Consider the following 18354-nt stretch of genomic DNA (forward strand, 5'->3'; position numbering starts at 1 on the left):
TGTGCAAATTGAAATAGAAATAATAATTTATTTTCTAAGAGACCTATGCGTGCGTATCACCTTATCCAGCGCGTTTTTTTGACGTTGACGTCACGTGGTTTTTGCTTCGTCCCCCTTTCGTTTGCGCTTGTACTTGCTAACGGAGCTAACAAAGCTGACTCGGTCTTTTTCTTTTGTCAGACTTTTCTAGACACGCGGCGATTACACAAGCTGCAAATAAAGCTCAGGGGAAGAGTATTTACAATTCCTGTCGGCGAATTTTCTCTCCGGGAGCGGAGAAGAGTGTGGTACGTAACAGCCGCCTTAGCTCACCTGCTAGCTTGTCGTCTATCCGCTAAATCAAATGCTTGGTAGCTAGGCCTGAGCTGTTGTTGGGGCCCGTGGTGATGTTCTCCAAACGATACATTTACTTTCCGTTCCAATTGTTTGTTACGAGTAGTGGATAATCACGTATTCATCCTTTTCTCCCTACATTTTTTTTTTAAAATTGGCATGGTCGAATGCCCTTTTTGCGCACGTGCTTAAATGGCATTGTTAACCTTTATTGAGCAAATAAGTGATCTTTAACATAAGATGCTAGACTAAGAGTCACAATGCTCCCTGTAGCAAACTTGATCCTGAATTTTGGACGTGTGAGTCAAACAAGAAACTTGTTTTCCTACACGAATGTTTTAACAACACTTTCTTGTCTCGAACACGTAAAAACATGTTTTCTAACATGAAACGCGCCAACGGGTCTCCGAAGGGTTTTCATTATCACCTGAATAGAGCTGCAACAATTTCTCAATTAATCGAAATCTTCTCGAGAATCAAATGAATGCGGGATGACCAAATGAACATTGCAAAATATTTTGCCTCTTCAGAGCTGCCATGTACAATGGCATTGGCCTGACCACTCCCCGGGGCAGCGGAACCAATGGCTACGTTCAGCGCAACCTGTCCACGCTACGCTCCAAGCGGCCCCGTGATGATCGCGGCGGCGAGCGTGATGAAAAGGACCGCGAGCGGCTGGAACTTCAACTCAACCGGCAGCCCAACGCCGACATTCTGGAGCACCAGAGGAAACGGCAGCTGGAGGTGGAATGCGCCAAGTTTCAGGACATGATGGAGGAGCAGGGGTAAGGTGGCAAAATGACTGTTGACCAAAATCATGACAGATAATGATGTCATTTGTTTGGGAGCCTGATGGCAAAAATGCTGTTGTCTGCTTGCCGCCTCAGATATTCGGCAGAGGAGATCGAGGAGAAGGTGAACAGCTTCCGAATGATGCTGCAGGAAAAGAATCAGCCGCAGCCTCCCGCCGCTGATGACAAAACCAGGTAGGCCAACAACTACTGAGAGATAAATATCAAAATGATTATTATTTGAATCATTGATGTTGTTCATGGCTCATTGGGGGTGTTTTTGGTCTGCTCAGCGTGACCGAAACGCACGCCCTGGCGGCGGCCAACCAGCAGAAGAACGACCGGCTCCGAGCCGCCTTCGGCATCTCCAGCGACTACGTGGACGGCTCGTCTTTCCACGCCGACCGCAAGGAGAAGGAGAAGGAGAAACGCGAGCAAGAGCGCCTGGAAAAGGAAAAGCAGCAGCAACAACAACAACAACAACAACAAATGCAGCAGCAGCAGAAATATACGTGAGCCCAAAGTTTTCGCTACATTTAGCAGTAGCAGGAAGCAAGAGGATCACTTCGTCTCTGCTGCTGGCAGTCCAACTTTGCTACAAGCTGCCAGATGAACGATCACATTTTGAGTAACATGCTCTGTGTGCTCTTCCGCAGGTTGGTCGAGGACTCGGACGAGTCGGATTCCCCACCCAAGAAACGCAGTCGCAAGAAGAAAAAGAAGACCAAAAAGAGAGCCGGGTGAGACACAGTCAAATAGAAGAAACTTGTTTTACACATCGGCAAATTGTCATGTGTGTGAGAAAAAACAAAAAGTTATATGTTGTCGTTATCGCCGTCAAATCTTGCAGGTCACAGAGTCCCTCGCCGCCTCCTCGCCGGGAGAAAAAATCCAAGAAGAAGAAGAAGAAACGGTATTTTACTTTGATTCAATGTGTCCAACTTGCCCACGCTCAACTGTTGCCTTCTCATTTCTTTTTCAGCGAGTCCTCAGCGTCGGAGGAGGATGACAGGTAGGACTTTGTTTTTCTTGACTGGTACAAGTACTCGAACTCTGAAGTACTCAGGTTGTAGTTGATATTGGTTTAAAAATAACTCCAAATAAAATACTTGCTACAGCTGTTAACTGGTGTGGATTCTGAAAGCAAACACGATTCTTTCTCTCCTCAGTTCCTCAGACGAGAAGCAGAAGAAGGCGTCAAAGAAGAAAAAGAAGCAAGCGAGTAAAAGTCCCACAAAGAACAAGGCGGCGGCGCAGCGGAGCGTCTCGTCCACGTCGTCCCGCAGGTGTGACACTTCACCATGAATCGGTTTCATTTTGATTTCATTTGAGTGACTCCACCAAATGTCTTGTGGGATGTCAACAGTCGCTCGCCTGCGCCGTTGCGATCACGCAAGGCACAACAGGTGGACAACGGGCACAGGCCAAGATCTGCGGACCGGAGACGAGGCGGGGACGACCAGAGTCCGCGACGTGGAGGATGTGACGAGGTGAGGCGTAAACCCATCACCCCCTGCATGAATCAACTCGGTGCAGGTCCGTTCACCTCCTGTTCTGTCACTGTCTGTCTGTCTTCCACTAGAGAGAGAAAGAGAGGGGAGTGGCTTCCCTTTCCAGGAGGAGGCGGGACTCGACTTCCCCCGACAAAAAAAAAGAGACTGAAAGGAGCAAAGAGCGGCAGGGTGAAAGGCGGCGTTCACGAAGTAAAGAGCCAGAGAAGAGAAAGAGGGATAGCGAAAAGGGCGCCCGGAGGAGCTCCAGGAGCAAAGAGAGGGACAAACAGAGAGGGAGACCAACAAGTCCACAAGGTGGCAAAGACAAAGGTCGAGGAAGGCGTTCCACCAGCAGAGAAAAGCCAGAAAAAGCAAAGCCGTGTCCTCCCCAGAGGACAAGACATGACTCTTCTTCTCCTTCACCTGCCAAAGTGGATGCCAGGACTGGTCGCAGTAGAAGAGAGGAAGAGAAGAACGCCGGGAAGCGGGACACCAGGACCCGACACGAATCCTCTTCTCCTTCACCACCCAGAGCAGACGCCAACATTGGTCGCAACAGAAGAGAGGAGGAGAGAAACGCCGGCAAGCGGGACACCAGGACCAGACACGACTCCTCTTCTCCTTCACCGCCCAGAGCAGACGCCAAGACTGGTCGCAACAGAAGAGTGGAACGAGAGGAAGAGAAGAACGCCGGAAAGCGGGACACCAGGAGCCGAAACAAATCCTCTTCTCCTTCACCGCCCAAAGTGGAGGCCAGGACTGGTCGCAGTAGACGAGAGGATGAGAGAAATGCCGGGAAGCGGGACATGAGGACCAGACACGAGTCATTTTCTCCGTCACCTCGCAGAGCGGACGCCAAGACTGGTCGCAGCAGAGATGCACAACGAGAGGAGGAGAAGAACGCAGGGAAGCGGGACACGAGGACCAGACGCCACTCTTCGTCCCCATCTCCTGAGAGCAGGAACAGAGGAGACTCACTGCAGACGTATAAGAGCAGAGAGACCGCAAAAAGAGCAGACGCCTCTTCTCGCCCTCCACCTCGTCATTCTCGTTCGCCGCCTTTCAACGGACGCCAGGACCAAAGTCGAGGAGATGGAGGGAGGACGTCTGACCAGGCACCGGGAAGTCGGCGCAAACCTGACACCAAGACCAGAAGTCCTCCAAAGCAGCAGGTGCAGGAACAAAAACAGAACGGCAGTGACAGCGACTCATCCTCGTCCTCATCCTCGTCTTCGTCGTCATCTTCATCGTCCTCGTCAGAAGACGAAGACGAACCCAAGACAAGAGAAAACAGAAGTTCCGCTTCCATTGGAGCAGCCGCTCGAAGGTTCGTCACCAACGGACGCACCGAGACCTCCCAAGAACCCCGAAGACCCCCTGAGCGGACACAAGACAACATGGAGCGGCCCTCTCACAGAGCCCCCGCCGACCCCACTCTAGGAAAAAACCATCTGGACCGCCATAGTCCGCGGGAAAAGCCCAGCAGGAGGTCCCGCTCTCCGGCAGCCCACCGTGCCACCCCGCCCAAGCAGTACCAGGACCACTCCAGGAGAAGTAGTCCTCCTCCGTCCCACCTCCGGGACCGAGGATGGGAACGGACTGTCAGACGTAGCAGGACCAGGAGCCCCAGGAGGCGCAGCCCTCTGATCAGGTAAGAAGTTGAAACACAAGTTGCAATCCCTTGAGTGAATGATTGTGAACGCAGGCACTGCGAAAGTTGATCTCATTGCGGAATTAGGAAATAGAAATCAGCAAGTGGAAATTGTCTGCGGCTTGCAGTCATGAGTAAACATTTGTTTCTTCCCGCAGGGTGCGCCGCCCACCTTCGCCGCCCCCCAGGAGACGCGACAGTCGCTCGCCAATCAGGAGGCGTGACAGCCGCTCGCCCTCGCCAGTGCGCAGGAGGCCGCCCACTCCCTCCCCTACGCCACTGCTTAGGAGGCGCACCAGTCGCTCGCCGGTGAGGAGGCTCACCAGTCGGTCGCCGGTGAGGAGGCGCACCAGTCGCTCGCCGGTGAGGAGGCGGACCAGTTGCTCGCCGGTGAGAAGACGAACTAGTCGCTCGCCAAGGGGGAAGCGCAACAGTCGCACACCGTCACCACCTGCCAGGAGGCGTCCCAGCCCCTCGCCGTTGCCCCCAAAAGGGAGGAGGCCAATTAGTCCCTTGCCAAAAGGGGCCGCTCACGCTGCGTCCTCAGAAGGCATCCGGGCGCAAGCTAGCCAAGTGGACAAGCGTCCGGGCAGGCCAGAGCAGCGGGCGCCACTCGAGAGAATCGTTCAGCAGCCCAGACCGTCCTCGTCTTCATCGTCTTCCTCCGACTCCTCGTCCTCATCCTCGTCATCATCGCCTTCTCCGCCGCCGGCAACCAGGAAAGAGGTCAATCCTCCGGAGCGGGAGAAGAAAAATCAGATGGAAGACGAGAGACCAGACCGCAGGATGCTGAAAAGCGGTTCAGACGCCTCGGCAGCTCGCGGGGATGGGTCGCGAGGCTCCGACGACCAATCGGAGCGCAGGAAGTCGACCCCGGCCCGGCGGGAAATTGTCACCGAGTGCGGCATCAATGGAAAGGAATCCAACAAGAAAGCAAGCCAGAGCAGCAGCTCTTCATCTTCATCTTCATCCTCCTCTTCATCCTCCTCCTCATCCTCCTCCTCTTCAGACAGCTCGGACTCAGAGGCGCAACCAGGAAAAGGGTATGCCACAAACAGGAAGTGTGTCATCACTTGATCCGAGTTCTAGATTGATATCTCCTCTTCTTTTTTCTGTCTTTTAAAACAGGAAAGCTAAAGCTCAGCAGTCCCAATCCTCCTCCTCCTCAGACACCGAAAAAGACAAGAAGGACAAAAGGTGAGAAGTTAGCCAGTTGAAATCCGCAATAGATTGTCAAAGTTTAAAATATCTCTTGAGGTCAAATCATCAGGAAGTTACAGTCATAAAGTTAAAATCATTAGGAAGGGAATGTAATGACGTTGAAATTGCTTTTCTTATTTTTATTTTTTTTAATTTCTTTTGGTCGACAGCGGCGGTCCACCTGGCAGGCTCCCAGCCGACTCACTGCGAGATTCTCGCTCTCTGAGTTATTCTCCTCCCCGACACATGCGGAAAGCGCCCACTTCAGGACGTGGGTCGGGAGGTCGGTCCCGCTGACCTGCCCTGTGAACTTGACTTTCAACAAACAAGCTCCTCCTCCTCCTGACAGCAGGAAATGAAGCAAGCAGCGCAGGAAGCGAAAATACGCCTGCTGCACACTTCTCCTTTCCGTGACAGCCCACAACCATTTGGACTTGTCATATGGTCGTCATGTGACTTCTAGTCGTGTCTTGGCTTGACTTCCTGTGTCGCACCATGTGACTTTTCTTTTGTTATGGATCCAAAAGGTGCTGATAATAAAGTTAATTGTACGTTTTATTGCTGTGCACGTGCTTGTCCTCCCCCCCACCCCAACTTCTTGAGTTCCTCATGTTGCTCTGATGGACATGAGCTGATCTGTTCAAGGGGAAAAGCAAAGTGTCAAAAAGCTTTCCTTTCAAATAAAATGGAAACGGATAATCACTGAGGCATACTTGACAGTTAAGAGAAAACGCTTTGATTTCCTCAAAGTGCATCTCACAGATTGACAAATGATGTTACTTTTTTGGGGGGGGGGCGGGCAAGTGCCATCAATAACAATTGTGGTTGTATGTAAATACACAGTAAATAAAACCTTTCTGGTTCTCGTATTGTCAGCTCTTATGTCAGTGTTATGGGCTAAGCAGTAAAAGTTACTCCTTTTAATAAAATTGTTCCCCCAGCTCTTGATGTTGCTGTTGCCTTTAGTTCTGGCGCTGTTTTCTCCCAGGCGCCATGAAGACATCGTGAGATGCTGCGAGAGCAGCTGGAAGCTCATCAGGTGTGGTCGACACTCGCGCTTTCTGAATCTTCTCGTCTCTTTTCGTTGTTTGGAGACACCAACGAGCTCACCAAGCCTGAAGCAAGTCAGCAACGAGCCTCCAACGCTCAACTAAAGTGAGTTTGACGTATGCGGACGAGTTAACGTGTGTATGCCGACAAGTTTTCGTATCCGCGTTAGGCCTGCGGACATCAAACGGACTTTATTTGTACGGCCCACATCTAAACTATGTCATTTTTTGTACCTACTCTACCATGTAAACACTCCTAACTTAATGCCACGTTCGTGGTGTTCGTTTGTGATTTTGCTCAACGGAGTGCTTTGAGTTTTTCGCCGTCTCTAAGCGTTCATGACTCAGTGAGATTGCGGCAAACGCGGGAGCGAAAACTCTCGTGACATGTTTAAATTGTGACCCACAATGAGGGAAAATGTACAAAGCGTGCGACGAATGGAAAAGTCTTCCCGAAAGACGTCACTCGGCGTCCAAACGAGCAAGAACGAGATAATTCATTTCGTTGTTAGCTTCATTTTTTGAGAAAAAGGAATCAAGTTCGGCTCCGAGCCGGAAGGTGTGTTGAGTCGTGACGTCACCCCAACGTTTTCGGTTTTTGTTCATCGTGCTCATTTTTGTGTGCTAGCAGGCTTTCCCACGTTAGCATCAGTAAAGGGGGCGTTTTCAAATTGAAATTTTATTGTTGTGACTGTTTTAAAACGTCAATTATTCAGTTGTGATATGATCAGTTATAGCACGTGACCGGTAGTAAGCGATGTTGCATTCTGTTTCCCTTGAAAGTAGGAACGTTCAGTTGTCTCATCGTAGTGCATTTTCCCATCAAACATTATAAATATTTAAGGCATAATCTACCGCTTAACTTTGTTTAAGTGGATGTATAAAAAAGTGTGGACACGAGTTCAAGTGGACAGAAAATGCCTTGACTCAATGAGACATGAGAGTCAAAGTCAAAGTAAAAAAAGTCAAAGTCAACTTTATTGTCAATTTCTCCACATGCCAAAGACACACAAAGAAACCGAAATTTCGTTCCCCCCTATCCCACGGTGACAAGACATGGCTCACAACAGACAAACAAGTAAACAAGTATAACAAAAACGTGCTGAATAAATAATGAATAAATAACACAACAATAAATAAATAAGAGGAGCAGGAAAAAAAGGAGCAAGTGAGAGGTATGGGAAGTTTCCGATTGTCACTATTTTCATTCAGTGAAATTAGCGTAAGTGTAAAAAATGTCTTTTGTAGGCTATGCTGCAATGCACTTTGACACTTTGCGTTAAAAATACTTTTTTTTCCCCTCCTATCGCACAGTGGGCGCATTGTTTGCTTGAGTAATGCGAGTGTCTGTGACTATACATAATCGATTGGTGTCGTTTACTTGTTGCTAAATATAAAGTCCTCTTCTATCTATATATAAACTGTATGCCATTCTTGGAGGGGGGGGGGGGGTGTGCTTTAGGGGACGCTCCAGCTCATTTTCCGAATGGAAAGTGCACATTTCTGATTTTGGCCACAACTCGAACGCAGTAGCAAGTTCCGTTTTTTTGTTGTTTTTTGTCTCTTAAACGTACAGACATTCAATTTCTTGTACTCATTTACATAGATACTGTGTATTTGTTACATTTATGAACTTATTAGTTGATTATTTTGGGGATACTAAAGACAAATTGAAGAATGAAGGTAAATGATCTCTGTTGTATGTGAAAATGGAACCAATTCTTCATCCTCTCTGTTTTGTAAAGTTGGAAACAGCGATTGCCTCAAATTTCCTGATGCTCTTGAAGGCTTCAATGATGGAACCTCTGAGGAGCAGCAACATCTCCTAGTTGTCCCGCCGTATTTATGTTGACCAGTTCTGTGCTCGTTCCTCGTCGGAAGTTAGCAGCTGAAAACTTTGGACTGGGATCGCCAAAGTGAAACTGAAAGCCAGCGTGATGCCGGTGGAGGAACCCAAAAGTCAGTGCTGATTGTAGTGTGAGTGCGGCGACGGCGGTGACGATTGTGGACGAAGTTGGACAGCGAGGAGTCGGGAATGGCAGGAAAGGACTACAATCACCTCTTCAAGCTGCTCATCATCGGCGACTCCAGTGCGTCTCGTTTTATCTCATCTCATCATTTGTCACTCCCCTCGCTTGACCTTTCTCGCCATGTTTTCTTCTCGCAGATGTCGGCAAAAGCAGCCTGCTGCTTCGCTTTGCAGACAATTCTTTCTCTGGTGAGTTTGAAGCACTCGTTCTTGGGGGCTGCTTTTCTACTTCAGAACCTGGACCGTTTACTTTCTCACAGCACTGTGTTTTGTGAGACAATTTTTTTCAAATAAGTGGTTGTGCTGCAGGAAGTTACATCACCACCATTGGTGTGGACTTCAAGATTAGGACGGTGGACGTGGAAGGGGAGCGCGTCAAACTGCAAATTTGGGACACGGCCGGGCAGGAGAGATTCAGGACCATCACCTCCACGTAAGCGCATCTAACGTCACACGTGCATGCACGCACACAGACGGCCTTTACAAATTTTTGCATGCGTGCATGCGTGCAGGTATTACCGGAACACGCACGGCGTCATCATCGTGTACGACGTGACCAATCCCGAGTCGTTTGTTAATGTCAAGCGCTGGCTCAACGAGATTTCTCAGAACTGCGACAGTGTCTGCAAGGTTCTCGGTCAGTCAGATCCGTTGCTTCTACTACCTCAACACTGGCTTTGGAACCTTTCACTACACAGATTAATTGAGAACCACCGATATACATGTATACTTTATTTTTGGGGGTCACTTCAGTGGGGAACAAGAACGACGATCCGTCCAAGAAGCAGGTGGACGGCCAAGACGCGATGCGCTTCGGGGAGTCGGTCGGGGTGCCTGTGTTCGAGACCAGTGCCAAAGAAAACATCAACGTAGAAGAGGTTTGTTGCATACACAAGCGTATTGCTGCCACTCCACTTGAGGGGGGAGCCATATTGTGCCTTAAAACTACTTTGCACTGTGCTCGGCAGATGTTCATGGCCTTCACTCACATGGTCCTGCGGGCCAAGAAGCAAAGTCAGAACCGGGCTGAGCGAGAACGTGAGAGGGAAAGGGACACGGTCAACATCAACGCGCATCGAGAGCGGGACCGCCGGAAGAGAGCCAAGAAATGCTGCTGAGTGGAAAAGCATGTTTTAGTCTTTGGGTTTTTTTTTTTTTTTTTGCTCATCATCTCCCGTCCGCACTGACAACTTTATTGGCAACTACTGTACACTCAGCACACGTAAATACTACCATTAATACATACTAGTGCTAGGGCCACACTCACAAAATATACTACTACTGCATTTTTTTAAGACTAAAGTCTTTTTTTGTGTGTGACGTTCACGCATGTAGTAATCCATCTTTTGGAATGCAATACCTAGAAAAGCCAGAAAATAGCGGGTTGGTGCTTGTGTGGCTTTTCTCTGAGTGCTCAGACGAGAAGTCCAAAGTCCAGATTCAAACGCTCAACTTCAAAACTGTGAACCATTCATGAGCTTACCGCTCCTCCATCAATTTAATTGTACAATATTGAAAATTCACAATTCTGAAAAGACCTCTACATATTTGTCAATATTTTTACATCAAGTATCATGTAAATTTAATATTTAAAATTCTAAAACATTTTAATGTCTTGTTGAAAAGGTAACTTTTTTTCTGCCCAATTTCGCTTCCTGTACTGCATCAACTTAAGTGTGAGGTCTCCTGTCAGTGTGGCCCTAGTACCCTTTTTTTTTTTCTTCAACTTGAACCAAAGCGTCTGTCCATCTTCTTGACAATTGAAGTCCACGTAGGATTGAATCATCCTGAGGGTGGCGCTGACATTTTTGTCTTGACGTACTCGTAAAAGACGAAAGGGGACAGTGGCAGAACAAACGTTTTATTTGCACTTACTGTGTGCCATAATCTGTGCACACACTTAACACAAACGTGACCAGTGGCCTAACTGTGTGTTTTTTTGAACTTAACTCTGTTGCTTAGCAACTGTACAAATAAAGTCTTGAATCCAAAATGGTTTGGCCGAACTAACTGATGAAGTTAACCTCATGTGTGTACCTAATGATTTGGCCATTTTTCCTTGAGTGTGATGCTGCTTTCTAGTGGTATGAATCGGAAGTGCACTTGCCTCTCAAATTTCCCCTCATCTCAAAACCCCCCAAAATGTCTGTATTTGGAGAAAAATGAGCAGAGGCACTCACAAAGTTGCCGGAATCCTAATTTGTTCATGAGCAAGGCGGTGGCGCCCCCCGCCCCTTTTGCTCAGGTGGTCTTGGGCAGCCTGTAGACACCGGCGGAGACTACGAGCTGGTGCTCGCGGACCTTGCGCTGCAGGAAGGCCTCCAGCTCTGCGACGTCCATCTCGGTGACGGCGGGTCCCGACACCACAAACATCCGAAGCATGGAGTGGATGCGCTCCAGCGTCATGCTGTCCAGGTTAGTCAGCATGGCCTGGATGTATGCCCAGAACAGCTGACGTGACACACACAGAGCAAAGGTTATGTTTGAACTTCTCTGGTCATATTCAAACCTGGCTTGTGATGTCATAATGACCGAAACTGCCATCTTTTGCTCCTGTGCTAGCGTTACCTGCATCTTCTCCTCTTTCTGCTGCGTCTGCGTGGTGGTGTTAGAGTCTCGCTCGTCGTCGCTGTCGATCATCATGACGGCGCCGCGCTCCGTTTTGTCCTTGCAGGATGACGCCGTCTCTAGCACCGAGTAGCGGCCGGTGCTTTCCTCGCGTAGGACGCCGTGTTGCTGCCATAGCGCCAACTTCCTGTGCACCGCTTCCTTGGGGACGCTCAGGGCGGCGCTCAGCTCCTCCAAGGTCCAACAACCTAAAGTGTACATCCAGACTTGTCAACACAAAATCATGACGCAGCATTATTTGTACTATTTTTATCAAAGTGTGTTGACTTTTGTCCTGAAAGTGCAGGATGATGGCGGCGTGCAGTGGCGACACGGTGACGTTGCTGACCGTTCGGTCCTCCAGCTCCACGTCCAGCGTGACAGACCCCAAATGAGGCTTCCAGCTGAGAGTCCGCATGGCCTGACGACACAAATGCAAAAAAGAAAAAAAAAAAACTGGAAAATCAAGGCATGAGCTCACTTTACAAGAACTACTTTTGCATATTTTATAAATCAAATAACTATTCCAGGTTTTGTGACGATATTGATGGGCCTCATGTTAGCATTAGCGCACGCTAACGATGCATGCGTTACCTTGAGCTTCTCGTATCGTCGCGTGTAGGCTTCCGTGGCACGTTGCACGATGGCGGGCATCTCCATTTTTTCCTCCTTCAACTGCGGCCAAAACTCAGAAGACAGGATGAGGGCCGAGAGCCACGAGGGTGGCTGAGAATCCTCCCCATTCTGCCGTGGCTCCTCCCCTCCCTCCTCTTCCTCCTCGCGGATGTTGCTGTTGATGCGGCGAGAGTCGGCCATGTCCTGCGCCCGATACACGCCAAATGGAGGACACTCAAATCCGGCCCAGCTCACGCACTTCCACAGTTCGCTCTGCTTCCTACCTTCAGCATGACCTCACAGTAGTGCATGTGCGATTCTCCAAAGCGAAGTTTCAGCAGCTCCACATTCCTGATTTCCCTGTCAGCACATGCGTGACGTGATGTGGCGTGAGCACTCGTCAGGGTGGCGCACGGGCAGCGTACCTGGCAGTGTTGTAGTTGAGCTGATGCAGCAGCCTGTCGGCCAGCACGGTGCGGTACTCGTTGATGAAGATGTCCTTGCTGCCGTAGATGCTCACCAGCAGGCTGATGATGTCCGACGAGCGTCGTTTGGAGCCCGACATATCTGAAGTGCAAAATGCGAGGTCGCGTTCACAACGGGAACCGAAATTGTGACACCCCCCTTCCCCCCCAAAAAAGGACGTTGCGGACGTGGAGACTGACCGGCCACGGCGTCGGTGGGGTCGGGAGTCCAGCTCTCAGGGTCGCCGGCCTCCTCGTCGCTGTCCTGCATCTCCAATGTGACGGGGTCGCCTCGGGAAAGCTCCGAGGCCAGGTCGGTGCAACCCGTCACCGCGTCACCTGTCAGCCCGTCCACGATCTGGCGGACCGTGTCCTCGCGCGTCCTGAAAGCCCGATCACGCGTTTACTTGTCACCCGACGTCCACGTATATGCATGCTTGACAGACCTGAGATACTTCCTGATGGGCTGGCAGGCCACCTGCAGAACCACCATGGAGGGGTCCAGTTCTCGTAGGGTCTTGATGGCCGAGATATAAACGGTGAGGATGTCCGACGTGTGGACTCCTGACGAGATGACAACAGCTTTCATTACGTACTGTGCCTATAAAAAAAATTATATGTAACAAAAGGGAGCTCACCTGGGTGCAGCAAGCGATTCTCAAAAGTAGACCTGAGCGACGTGAGGAGTTGCTGGCGCTGGTTGGTTCGTTCCAGACAGAACTTGAGGTCTTCAATTGCCGCTTTGGATTCCGGGAAGTCTGAGGGAGACAATATATATATATTTTTTTCCAATTCATTTTGATGAGCACATATGGCATAGCGCTGGCCACCTGACCTCGGATGATGCTGAACAACTCGTCTATCCTCATGTTGACGTAGATCCTGCAGAAGAACTGATGCATGTGACAACGCCACTGCTTCAGCACCGAACTCGCCGGCACGGCGGGATCCGGGGGACTGTCGCGGACCTGCTGGCTGGAAAACACCTGACCCAGCCAACCTACCACCAGCTCCAACCACTGAGGGACCACATGAGCATTTCTGTTTATAGATCATTTTCTCTACTTTTTGGGTCAGAAACCTTTGGCGTTTGTGCTGAAACACAAGTCTTGTATTTCAGGCTCATTACAATGCTCTGTTTGTTTTGAAAAATAGCGCACCTGTTGGAAGTCATCCAGAAAGGATCGCTCATACTCGCCCCGGCAGTGCTGCTCCAGCCACTGCTCGATGAGGCGGTGCAAGATGGACGTGAGGGCGTCGCAGCTGACCCATTCCAAGAGCTCCACCCTGGACCTGAAAATACAGCAAAAGGTTGCAACGAGCCCGCCGTCACCTAATCGTTCTGTGAATAAGCCAGGTATTGTCCACTTCGACAAGACTAACTAACCGGTTGCGTTTGCACTCACAGGATGTGGCCGAGCTCCTGCAGATGTTTGAGAGCCTCTTGACACCAACACTTGTCGACGGGGACCTCGCATCCGCTGCATTCGCCAACCTCAGGGGCACGCCCCTCATTGTCCCCATGGGCATGTCCCTTCCGCGCTATGTAGACGGCGAAGGTCCTGCTATAGAAGCCCAGCACTCTGTCTTGGAGAAGCTGCGAAGGCGGGAAGAGGAGCAACCCTCTGATGATGGTGAAGGCGCGCTCCTGGAGGCCCCGAGGTCCCGTGCCACACACATCAGACGGGTCGTCATTTTGCCACGCCCCCAACTGCTCCAGGCCCACTACAAGAGCAAGATGATATTTATGGTGCAATCAATACTAAATAAAAATACTAAAGTTCAAAGAATTGTTAAACAGTCATTTGTTCTGCCTGAAACTAAAGGTCAAAGTATTGTAAGACAGTCAAATGTTCTGCCTAAAAGTAATATCTTTATTGTTCTAAGTGTATAGAGACCCCACAACAACTGATTACAGAGTAGGCAAAATGCACGTGGCTCGACTTGCCCAAAAACGGCTGCAGTCGTTCCAGCAACGTCCGGAAAGCGGTGAGGAGAACCCAGACCTGACCCCTCTCGTCCACTTCATTCTCCATCTGATTGAGTCCACACCAAAACTCTGGAACAACTGAGGAGGACAGGCGCATCTGCAGCGTCTCCAGCAGCCAACTGGCCAGAAGCCGAGCGGCACCCTGACCGCACAACAACTCCACACTGGCCGACAGGTCGCGATCTTCTGGCCTGCTGCCCTCGGACATCTGAAACACACAAAGCACACGTTAGAGCAATTTGTCAACATTAGGCATGAAAAGCTGAACACCCAAATCAACCCGTGCAGATTAGTCAGCGTCGTGAAATCAGCGGGAGGACCTCCACCCGTCTCTTCTTCGGATGCAGCCAGCAAACATCTTCACAAAGACAAGCCGGACCGAATGAAGCGAAAGCGTCTTACGGGTGTTAAGTGAAGATTCACCACAAGGATGCAAAGTTGGAAAGTGTTGTTTTTCGGATGAAGCCTTACCAGAGCAGCTGTGACGGTTTCCCAAGCTTCGGCGACTCCGAGCTGAGCGTCACATCCAAAAGACTCAGCCGATTCCATCGCAATTTCGTCCATTTTTTACACTCGACTGCAGTGACACTGCTGCAAAACTGACGTGTCGGTTGAAATATTTCAACTTTGGATCACACTGAGCTATCCTAAGAGGGTGTTTTGTTTTTAAGCGTACGCGCCATTGCTCCGTTTCAGGATTGTTGCGCTTGTTCCGCTTTTATTTCTTCTTTGTGTTTTTTAATTTGGACTTTCTGGCGACGAGGACACAATGCTCCCCCCAACAGTCAAGAAGACAACATTACAGTTGCAATATCGTTGAACAATTTCATACTTGTAACAACATTGTGAAAGAACATCTCAGAATCTCACTCAACCTTGAAATAGACACTTGTTACTGATTTAAGAACTATATTAAAGCACACTGCACAAATTTTATTAGGACCTTGGAGAACAGAACCTTGTAGCATTTTTATACCGTTATAGAACCTTCTTAAAGTAAACCGGGAAATTTTAGAACGTCGCTAAAGCACAATGGAACATGCATAACATTCTTAATGTTTATTGGAACCTTTTGGAAGATTATCTACCCAAAAATTGAATAATAGTCCTTGTTGAAGCGCGTTGACGACACACTAGGGAGAGCTCGCTCCACAAACGTCGCGTCTGTGGACTGAAACGGCCGTAGAAGAAGAAAACAGCGGCATCCTGAGACAAACAATCATGGCGGCGACGGAGAGCGAGTGAGTTTGAGCTCGCATGACTTGTTTGGAGAAAAAGAAAACTTGCAACGTGATTACATTCAGCTGCAGTCAGACGTTCCATCGTTTGCGTGTTTTCCGCTGCAAAAGGAGTGGTGACGATCGCCAGGCGCAAAACCGTTCAGCTAACTCGCTAAAGCTAGCTCATTTGGCAGCAGCAAAAACATGACATTTTAACAGCAAGTCTTATGTTTGTTTACTCAAGTTAGAACAACAATTTTGGAAACTGTTTAATTACTTGTATTTGTGAATGTACTCTAACATCCGGCGATTTTTTTTTTCGTGTCAAATTATTCTTGTTGGCGTGTGACGATGGCGCTTGCTCTTTGTCCTTGCACTGCCCTCATCACCCTTTTCTTCTCCTCCGCCATCTCCTTTTCTTGTCTTTCTTGGTCAGGGTTCTGTGTGAGATTGAGGTGCTGCAGTCCATCTACTTGGATGACCTGCGTGTCACCAGGACACAAGACAGGTGACCAACATCGAGTCAAATGCTCAAAGCATATTCATAGACATCAATGTCTTGTTCAGGCACTGGGAGGTTAGTCTGGTTCTGTACCCGTCCACGGCCGAAGATTCTGGATCGCAGTTTGTCCGACTCTGCTTGAAGCTGACCCTCGATGACCAGGTGACTCGCCAGTCATCATTAGAATTACATATTTTCACTTGCATGAATGATGCAAGCTCACATGGTTTGTGCATGTGTTCAGTATCCGTGCTCATCTCCTGACATCTCCATTCACAACCCGCGAGGACTCTCTGATGACAAGCTCAGCAGGTAATGTCCTCTGACTAAATGTGCTTTGACTAATGTCTTTTCCACCTCATTAGAAACCTGTTAAAGATTAGAGTCTAATGTTAGTAGCTGATGATGATGTTGTGTTTTAGCCTTCAGCAAAGTCTTGAGCTTGAAGCTGAGTCATGCGTGGGCTCACCCATCTTGTACCAGCTGATTGAGGTTGCGGCCGTCACGCTTAAACCTCAAAACAGAAAGTTCAACAATCTCAACCTTCTTCTTTTCCATTTCGTCCTTCAGAAAGCCAAAGAAATCCTGACTGAAAGCAACATTCCTCACGGGAACTGTGTCATCTGCTTGTACGGATTCAAGGTCGCCTTCAGCTTCTCTTTTTGTCCATGCAATGTGCCAACCTGGAAGACTTCGATTAGGATAAAAAGCTTGCTGCTTGATTGTCCAGGAGGGAGAGTCGTTCAGCAAGACGCACTGCTATCACTACTTCCACTCTCACTGCCTGGGACGCTACGCTCGACACTCGGAAGAGGAGATACGCCTCCGCCAGCAGGAGATGGCCGACGACAAGACAGCCATGCAACATCAGGTTAGACGTCAACATCAGTGACATCAGGCTTAAGCCCGGGGCCATCATACGCATTTTAGTTCAAGTTAAAATTCATTCCTGAAATGTTGTCATTGGAGGGGGAAAAGAAATCCATTCATTTTGGACTTTCATTTTGGCAGCCACTTTCCAAGATATGAAGAGCCTATTTTTCACTGTGAAAAAAAAAAAATCAATCATCCTGCTTTAAATCCATTGCCAAATTTGTTGTTTCCCCCCAGGAGCTGATGGTGGTTTGTCCCGTGTGCCGCGAGCCTCTGATCTACAACCTGGACCAGCTGACGGCCAGTACCGCGCCACAGCTGCCTGAGGTAAGACAAGAAGCGAGTGGCAGTGCTCGAGAGCAAGTAAGGACTGAACGTGTGTTCATGGTCACCCAGCTGGACGGCGCCGCCATCCGCTCCAAGTTCCAGCAAAAGTGGCGAGAACTCGAGAAGATTCTGGACAGACAACGCTGTAGAGGAGGCGTCATCGATCCCGAGGAGGAGTCCAATCGGTTCCTCATACACATCAATGAGGTGATGACCATGATGATGTGACACGCTACCCTTGCGCTCATGTTTGTTTCTCACAACGTTCCTAGAATGTTACTAAACCTTGTAAAGAAATGTAGTAAATCATGGTCTTCCCTCGCAGGCTCCTCCTCCTCCTTCTGATGGCAACGGCGCTGTGGACCCTCTGCTACCCACCGCCTCTGAGCTCCTTCCCCCATCAGCACAGCCCTTTACTCCACCGCCAACGCATTGCACAGGCACTCACAGGCAGCCTCAGGCACACAAGCGCCCCAGCTACGGCAGGGGTCCCAAGAGAGGAGGCGGGCACCGAACGAATCACATTAAAGGAGGCGCCCCCATCTCAGAGCACCTGGACTCGCTCCGTCTGTCATCGGAGCCCGCCGAGGCCCCGCCTGGCGCCATGTGTGAGAATCCGCATGCTCACGTGACTCTTTGCCAAACAGGAAGTCACTTTTCTGACAAACATATGGCTGGGGGACGTGCCCAACGGGCCCGAAGAAAGGGCCCGCAGCACTCTGCCCATGGGGGCCCCTCTCAATACCACCGCCGGGACACTCGGGCACAGAGGGGAGGGGCGCCCGGGGGTCTCCCTCAACACCATCGCTGGGACGCTAGGGCACAGAGGGGAGGGGCGCCCCGCCAGCAGAGGGTGGGGGGGCCAGAGGAGGAGCTCTGACACACACACTTATGGTGTGGTGACACAAAATGAAATGACTAATTAAAGCTAATTAACTAATTGTTCATCACTCAGCTTTTTTTGGTGGCAGAGACGTCCAGAGACGTAAATATGAGCTTAATGGTTGTTTGTGTGCCGTGCAATTGGTTCAGGATGTACCCCACTTCTGGGATAGGCTCCAGCACACCCGCGAAAATGATGACTGACCGAATTCCAAAAACTAATCTTAACTATGTGGAGAGGGTACCCTCTTCTGGGGACACGTAGTACTGCACACCGCAATCATTTTTACGGTATGTTGAGGAGTGCGATGTAGTACTGTAATTCTCG

At 49.6% G+C, this 18354-nt stretch overlaps 4 protein-coding genes across 5 annotated transcripts; 3 read left to right on the top strand and 1 right to left on the bottom strand.

The window, feature by feature from the left end:
- The first annotated feature begins 79 nt into the window (after positions 1–79).
- srrm2 (serine/arginine repetitive matrix 2) lies at positions 80–6141 on the top strand. The gene is made up of 13 exons (XM_049744367.2): positions 80–287; positions 864–1118; positions 1221–1319; positions 1418–1636; positions 1781–1864; positions 1975–2037; positions 2107–2136; positions 2294–2410; positions 2491–2614; positions 2707–4268; positions 4427–5311; positions 5397–5465; positions 5639–6141. Exons 2-13 carry the CDS (start codon positions 871–873, stop codon positions 5763–5765), a joined length of 3627 nt encoding a protein of 1208 aa, XP_049600324.1. The 5' UTR covers positions 80–287; positions 864–870; the 3' UTR covers positions 5766–6141.
- Positions 6142–6453: 312 nt separating this feature from the next.
- On the top strand, positions 6454–10539 carry si:dkey-16l2.16 (ras-related protein Rab-35). The gene is made up of 7 exons (XM_049744413.2): positions 6454–6623; positions 8263–8607; positions 8685–8735; positions 8856–8979; positions 9059–9183; positions 9300–9424; positions 9515–10539. The coding sequence occupies exons 2-7, from the start codon at positions 8553–8555 to the stop codon at positions 9662–9664; spliced, it is 630 nt and encodes a 209-aa protein (XP_049600370.1). The 5' UTR covers positions 6454–6623; positions 8263–8552; the 3' UTR covers positions 9665–10539.
- On the bottom strand, positions 10392–14960 carry anapc2 (anaphase promoting complex subunit 2). The gene is made up of 14 exons (XM_049744371.2): positions 14694–14960; positions 14181–14430; positions 13639–13957; positions 13393–13525; positions 13068–13251; positions 12871–12990; positions 12679–12796; positions 12434–12615; positions 12194–12335; positions 12053–12128; positions 11748–11972; positions 11442–11574; positions 11115–11362; positions 10392–10997 (listed from the first exon to the last, which is right to left on the bottom strand). The coding sequence occupies exons 1-14, from the start codon at positions 14784–14786 to the stop codon at positions 10788–10790; spliced, it is 2433 nt and encodes an 810-aa protein (XP_049600328.1). The 5' UTR covers positions 14787–14960; the 3' UTR covers positions 10392–10787.
- A 363-nt stretch (positions 14961–15323) lies between these two features.
- rnf25 (ring finger protein 25) lies at positions 15324–18089 on the top strand. Of its 2 annotated transcripts, XM_049744392.2 has the most exons (10): positions 15324–15463; positions 15879–15950; positions 16010–16106; positions 16189–16256; positions 16367–16436; positions 16515–16586; positions 16675–16815; positions 17055–17144; positions 17214–17351; positions 17470–18089. In XM_049744392.2, the coding sequence occupies exons 1-10, from the start codon at positions 15444–15446 to the stop codon at positions 18022–18024; spliced, it is 1323 nt and encodes a 440-aa protein (XP_049600349.1). In that variant the 5' UTR covers positions 15324–15443; the 3' UTR covers positions 18025–18089. The 2 variants fall into 2 exon arrangements, with proteins under 2 accessions (XP_049600349.1, XP_049600348.1); XM_049744391.2 differs by having other exon boundaries at positions 16367–16586.
- Positions 18090–18354: the final 265 nt, after the last annotated feature.

This window comes from Syngnathus scovelli, chromosome 16 (assembly GCF_024217435.2).
Source record: "Syngnathus scovelli strain Florida chromosome 16, RoL_Ssco_1.2, whole genome shotgun sequence".
NCBI classification, from domain to species: Eukaryota; Metazoa; Chordata; class Actinopteri; order Syngnathiformes; family Syngnathidae; genus Syngnathus; species Syngnathus scovelli.

What these genes read in the sequence shown, in the direction of transcription:
- srrm2 (XM_049744367.2), top strand. Translation starts at nt 871, where the DNA reads ATGTACAATGGCATTGGCCTGACCACTCCCCGGGGCAGCGGAACCAAT. An exon ending in AAGAAGAAGAAGAAGAAACG is followed by an intron (nt 2,038 to 2,106) that starts GTATTTTACTTT and finishes TTTCTTTTTCAG; the next exon opens with CGAGTCCTCAGCGTCGGAGG. An exon ending in GCGTCGGAGGAGGATGACAG is followed by an intron (nt 2,137 to 2,293) that starts GTAGGACTTTGT and finishes TTCTCTCCTCAG; the next exon opens with TTCCTCAGACGAGAAGCAGA.
- si:dkey-16l2.16 (XM_049744413.2), top strand. Translation starts at nt 8,553, where the DNA reads ATGGCAGGAAAGGACTACAATCACCTCTTCAAGCTGCTCATCATCGGC. An exon ending in TGCAGACAATTCTTTCTCTG is followed by an intron (nt 8,736 to 8,855) that starts GTGAGTTTGAAG and finishes GTTGTGCTGCAG; the next exon opens with GAAGTTACATCACCACCATT. An exon ending in CAGTGTCTGCAAGGTTCTCG is followed by an intron (nt 9,184 to 9,299) that starts GTCAGTCAGATC and finishes GGGTCACTTCAG; the next exon opens with TGGGGAACAAGAACGACGAT.
- anapc2 (XM_049744371.2), bottom strand. Translation starts at nt 14,786, where the DNA reads ATGGACGAAATTGCGATGGAATCGGCTGAGTCTTTTGGATGTGACGCT. An exon ending in TTCTGGATGACTTCCAACAG is followed by an intron (nt 13,252 to 13,392) that starts GTGCGCTATTTT and finishes GTGGTCCCTCAG; the next exon opens with TGGTTGGAGCTGGTGGTAGG. An exon ending in CCCATCAGGAAGTATCTCAG is followed by an intron (nt 12,616 to 12,678) that starts GTCTGTCAAGCA and finishes TCGGGCTTTCAG; the next exon opens with GACGCGCGAGGACACGGTCC.
- rnf25 (XM_049744391.2), top strand. Translation starts at nt 15,444, where the DNA reads ATGGCGGCGACGGAGAGCGA. An exon ending in ATGGCGGCGACGGAGAGCGA is followed by an intron (nt 15,464 to 15,878) that starts GTGAGTTTGAGC and finishes TTTCTTGGTCAG; the next exon opens with GGTTCTGTGTGAGATTGAGG. An exon ending in AGACAGCCATGCAACATCAG is followed by an intron (nt 16,816 to 17,054) that starts GTTAGACGTCAA and finishes GTTTCCCCCCAG; the next exon opens with GAGCTGATGGTGGTTTGTCC.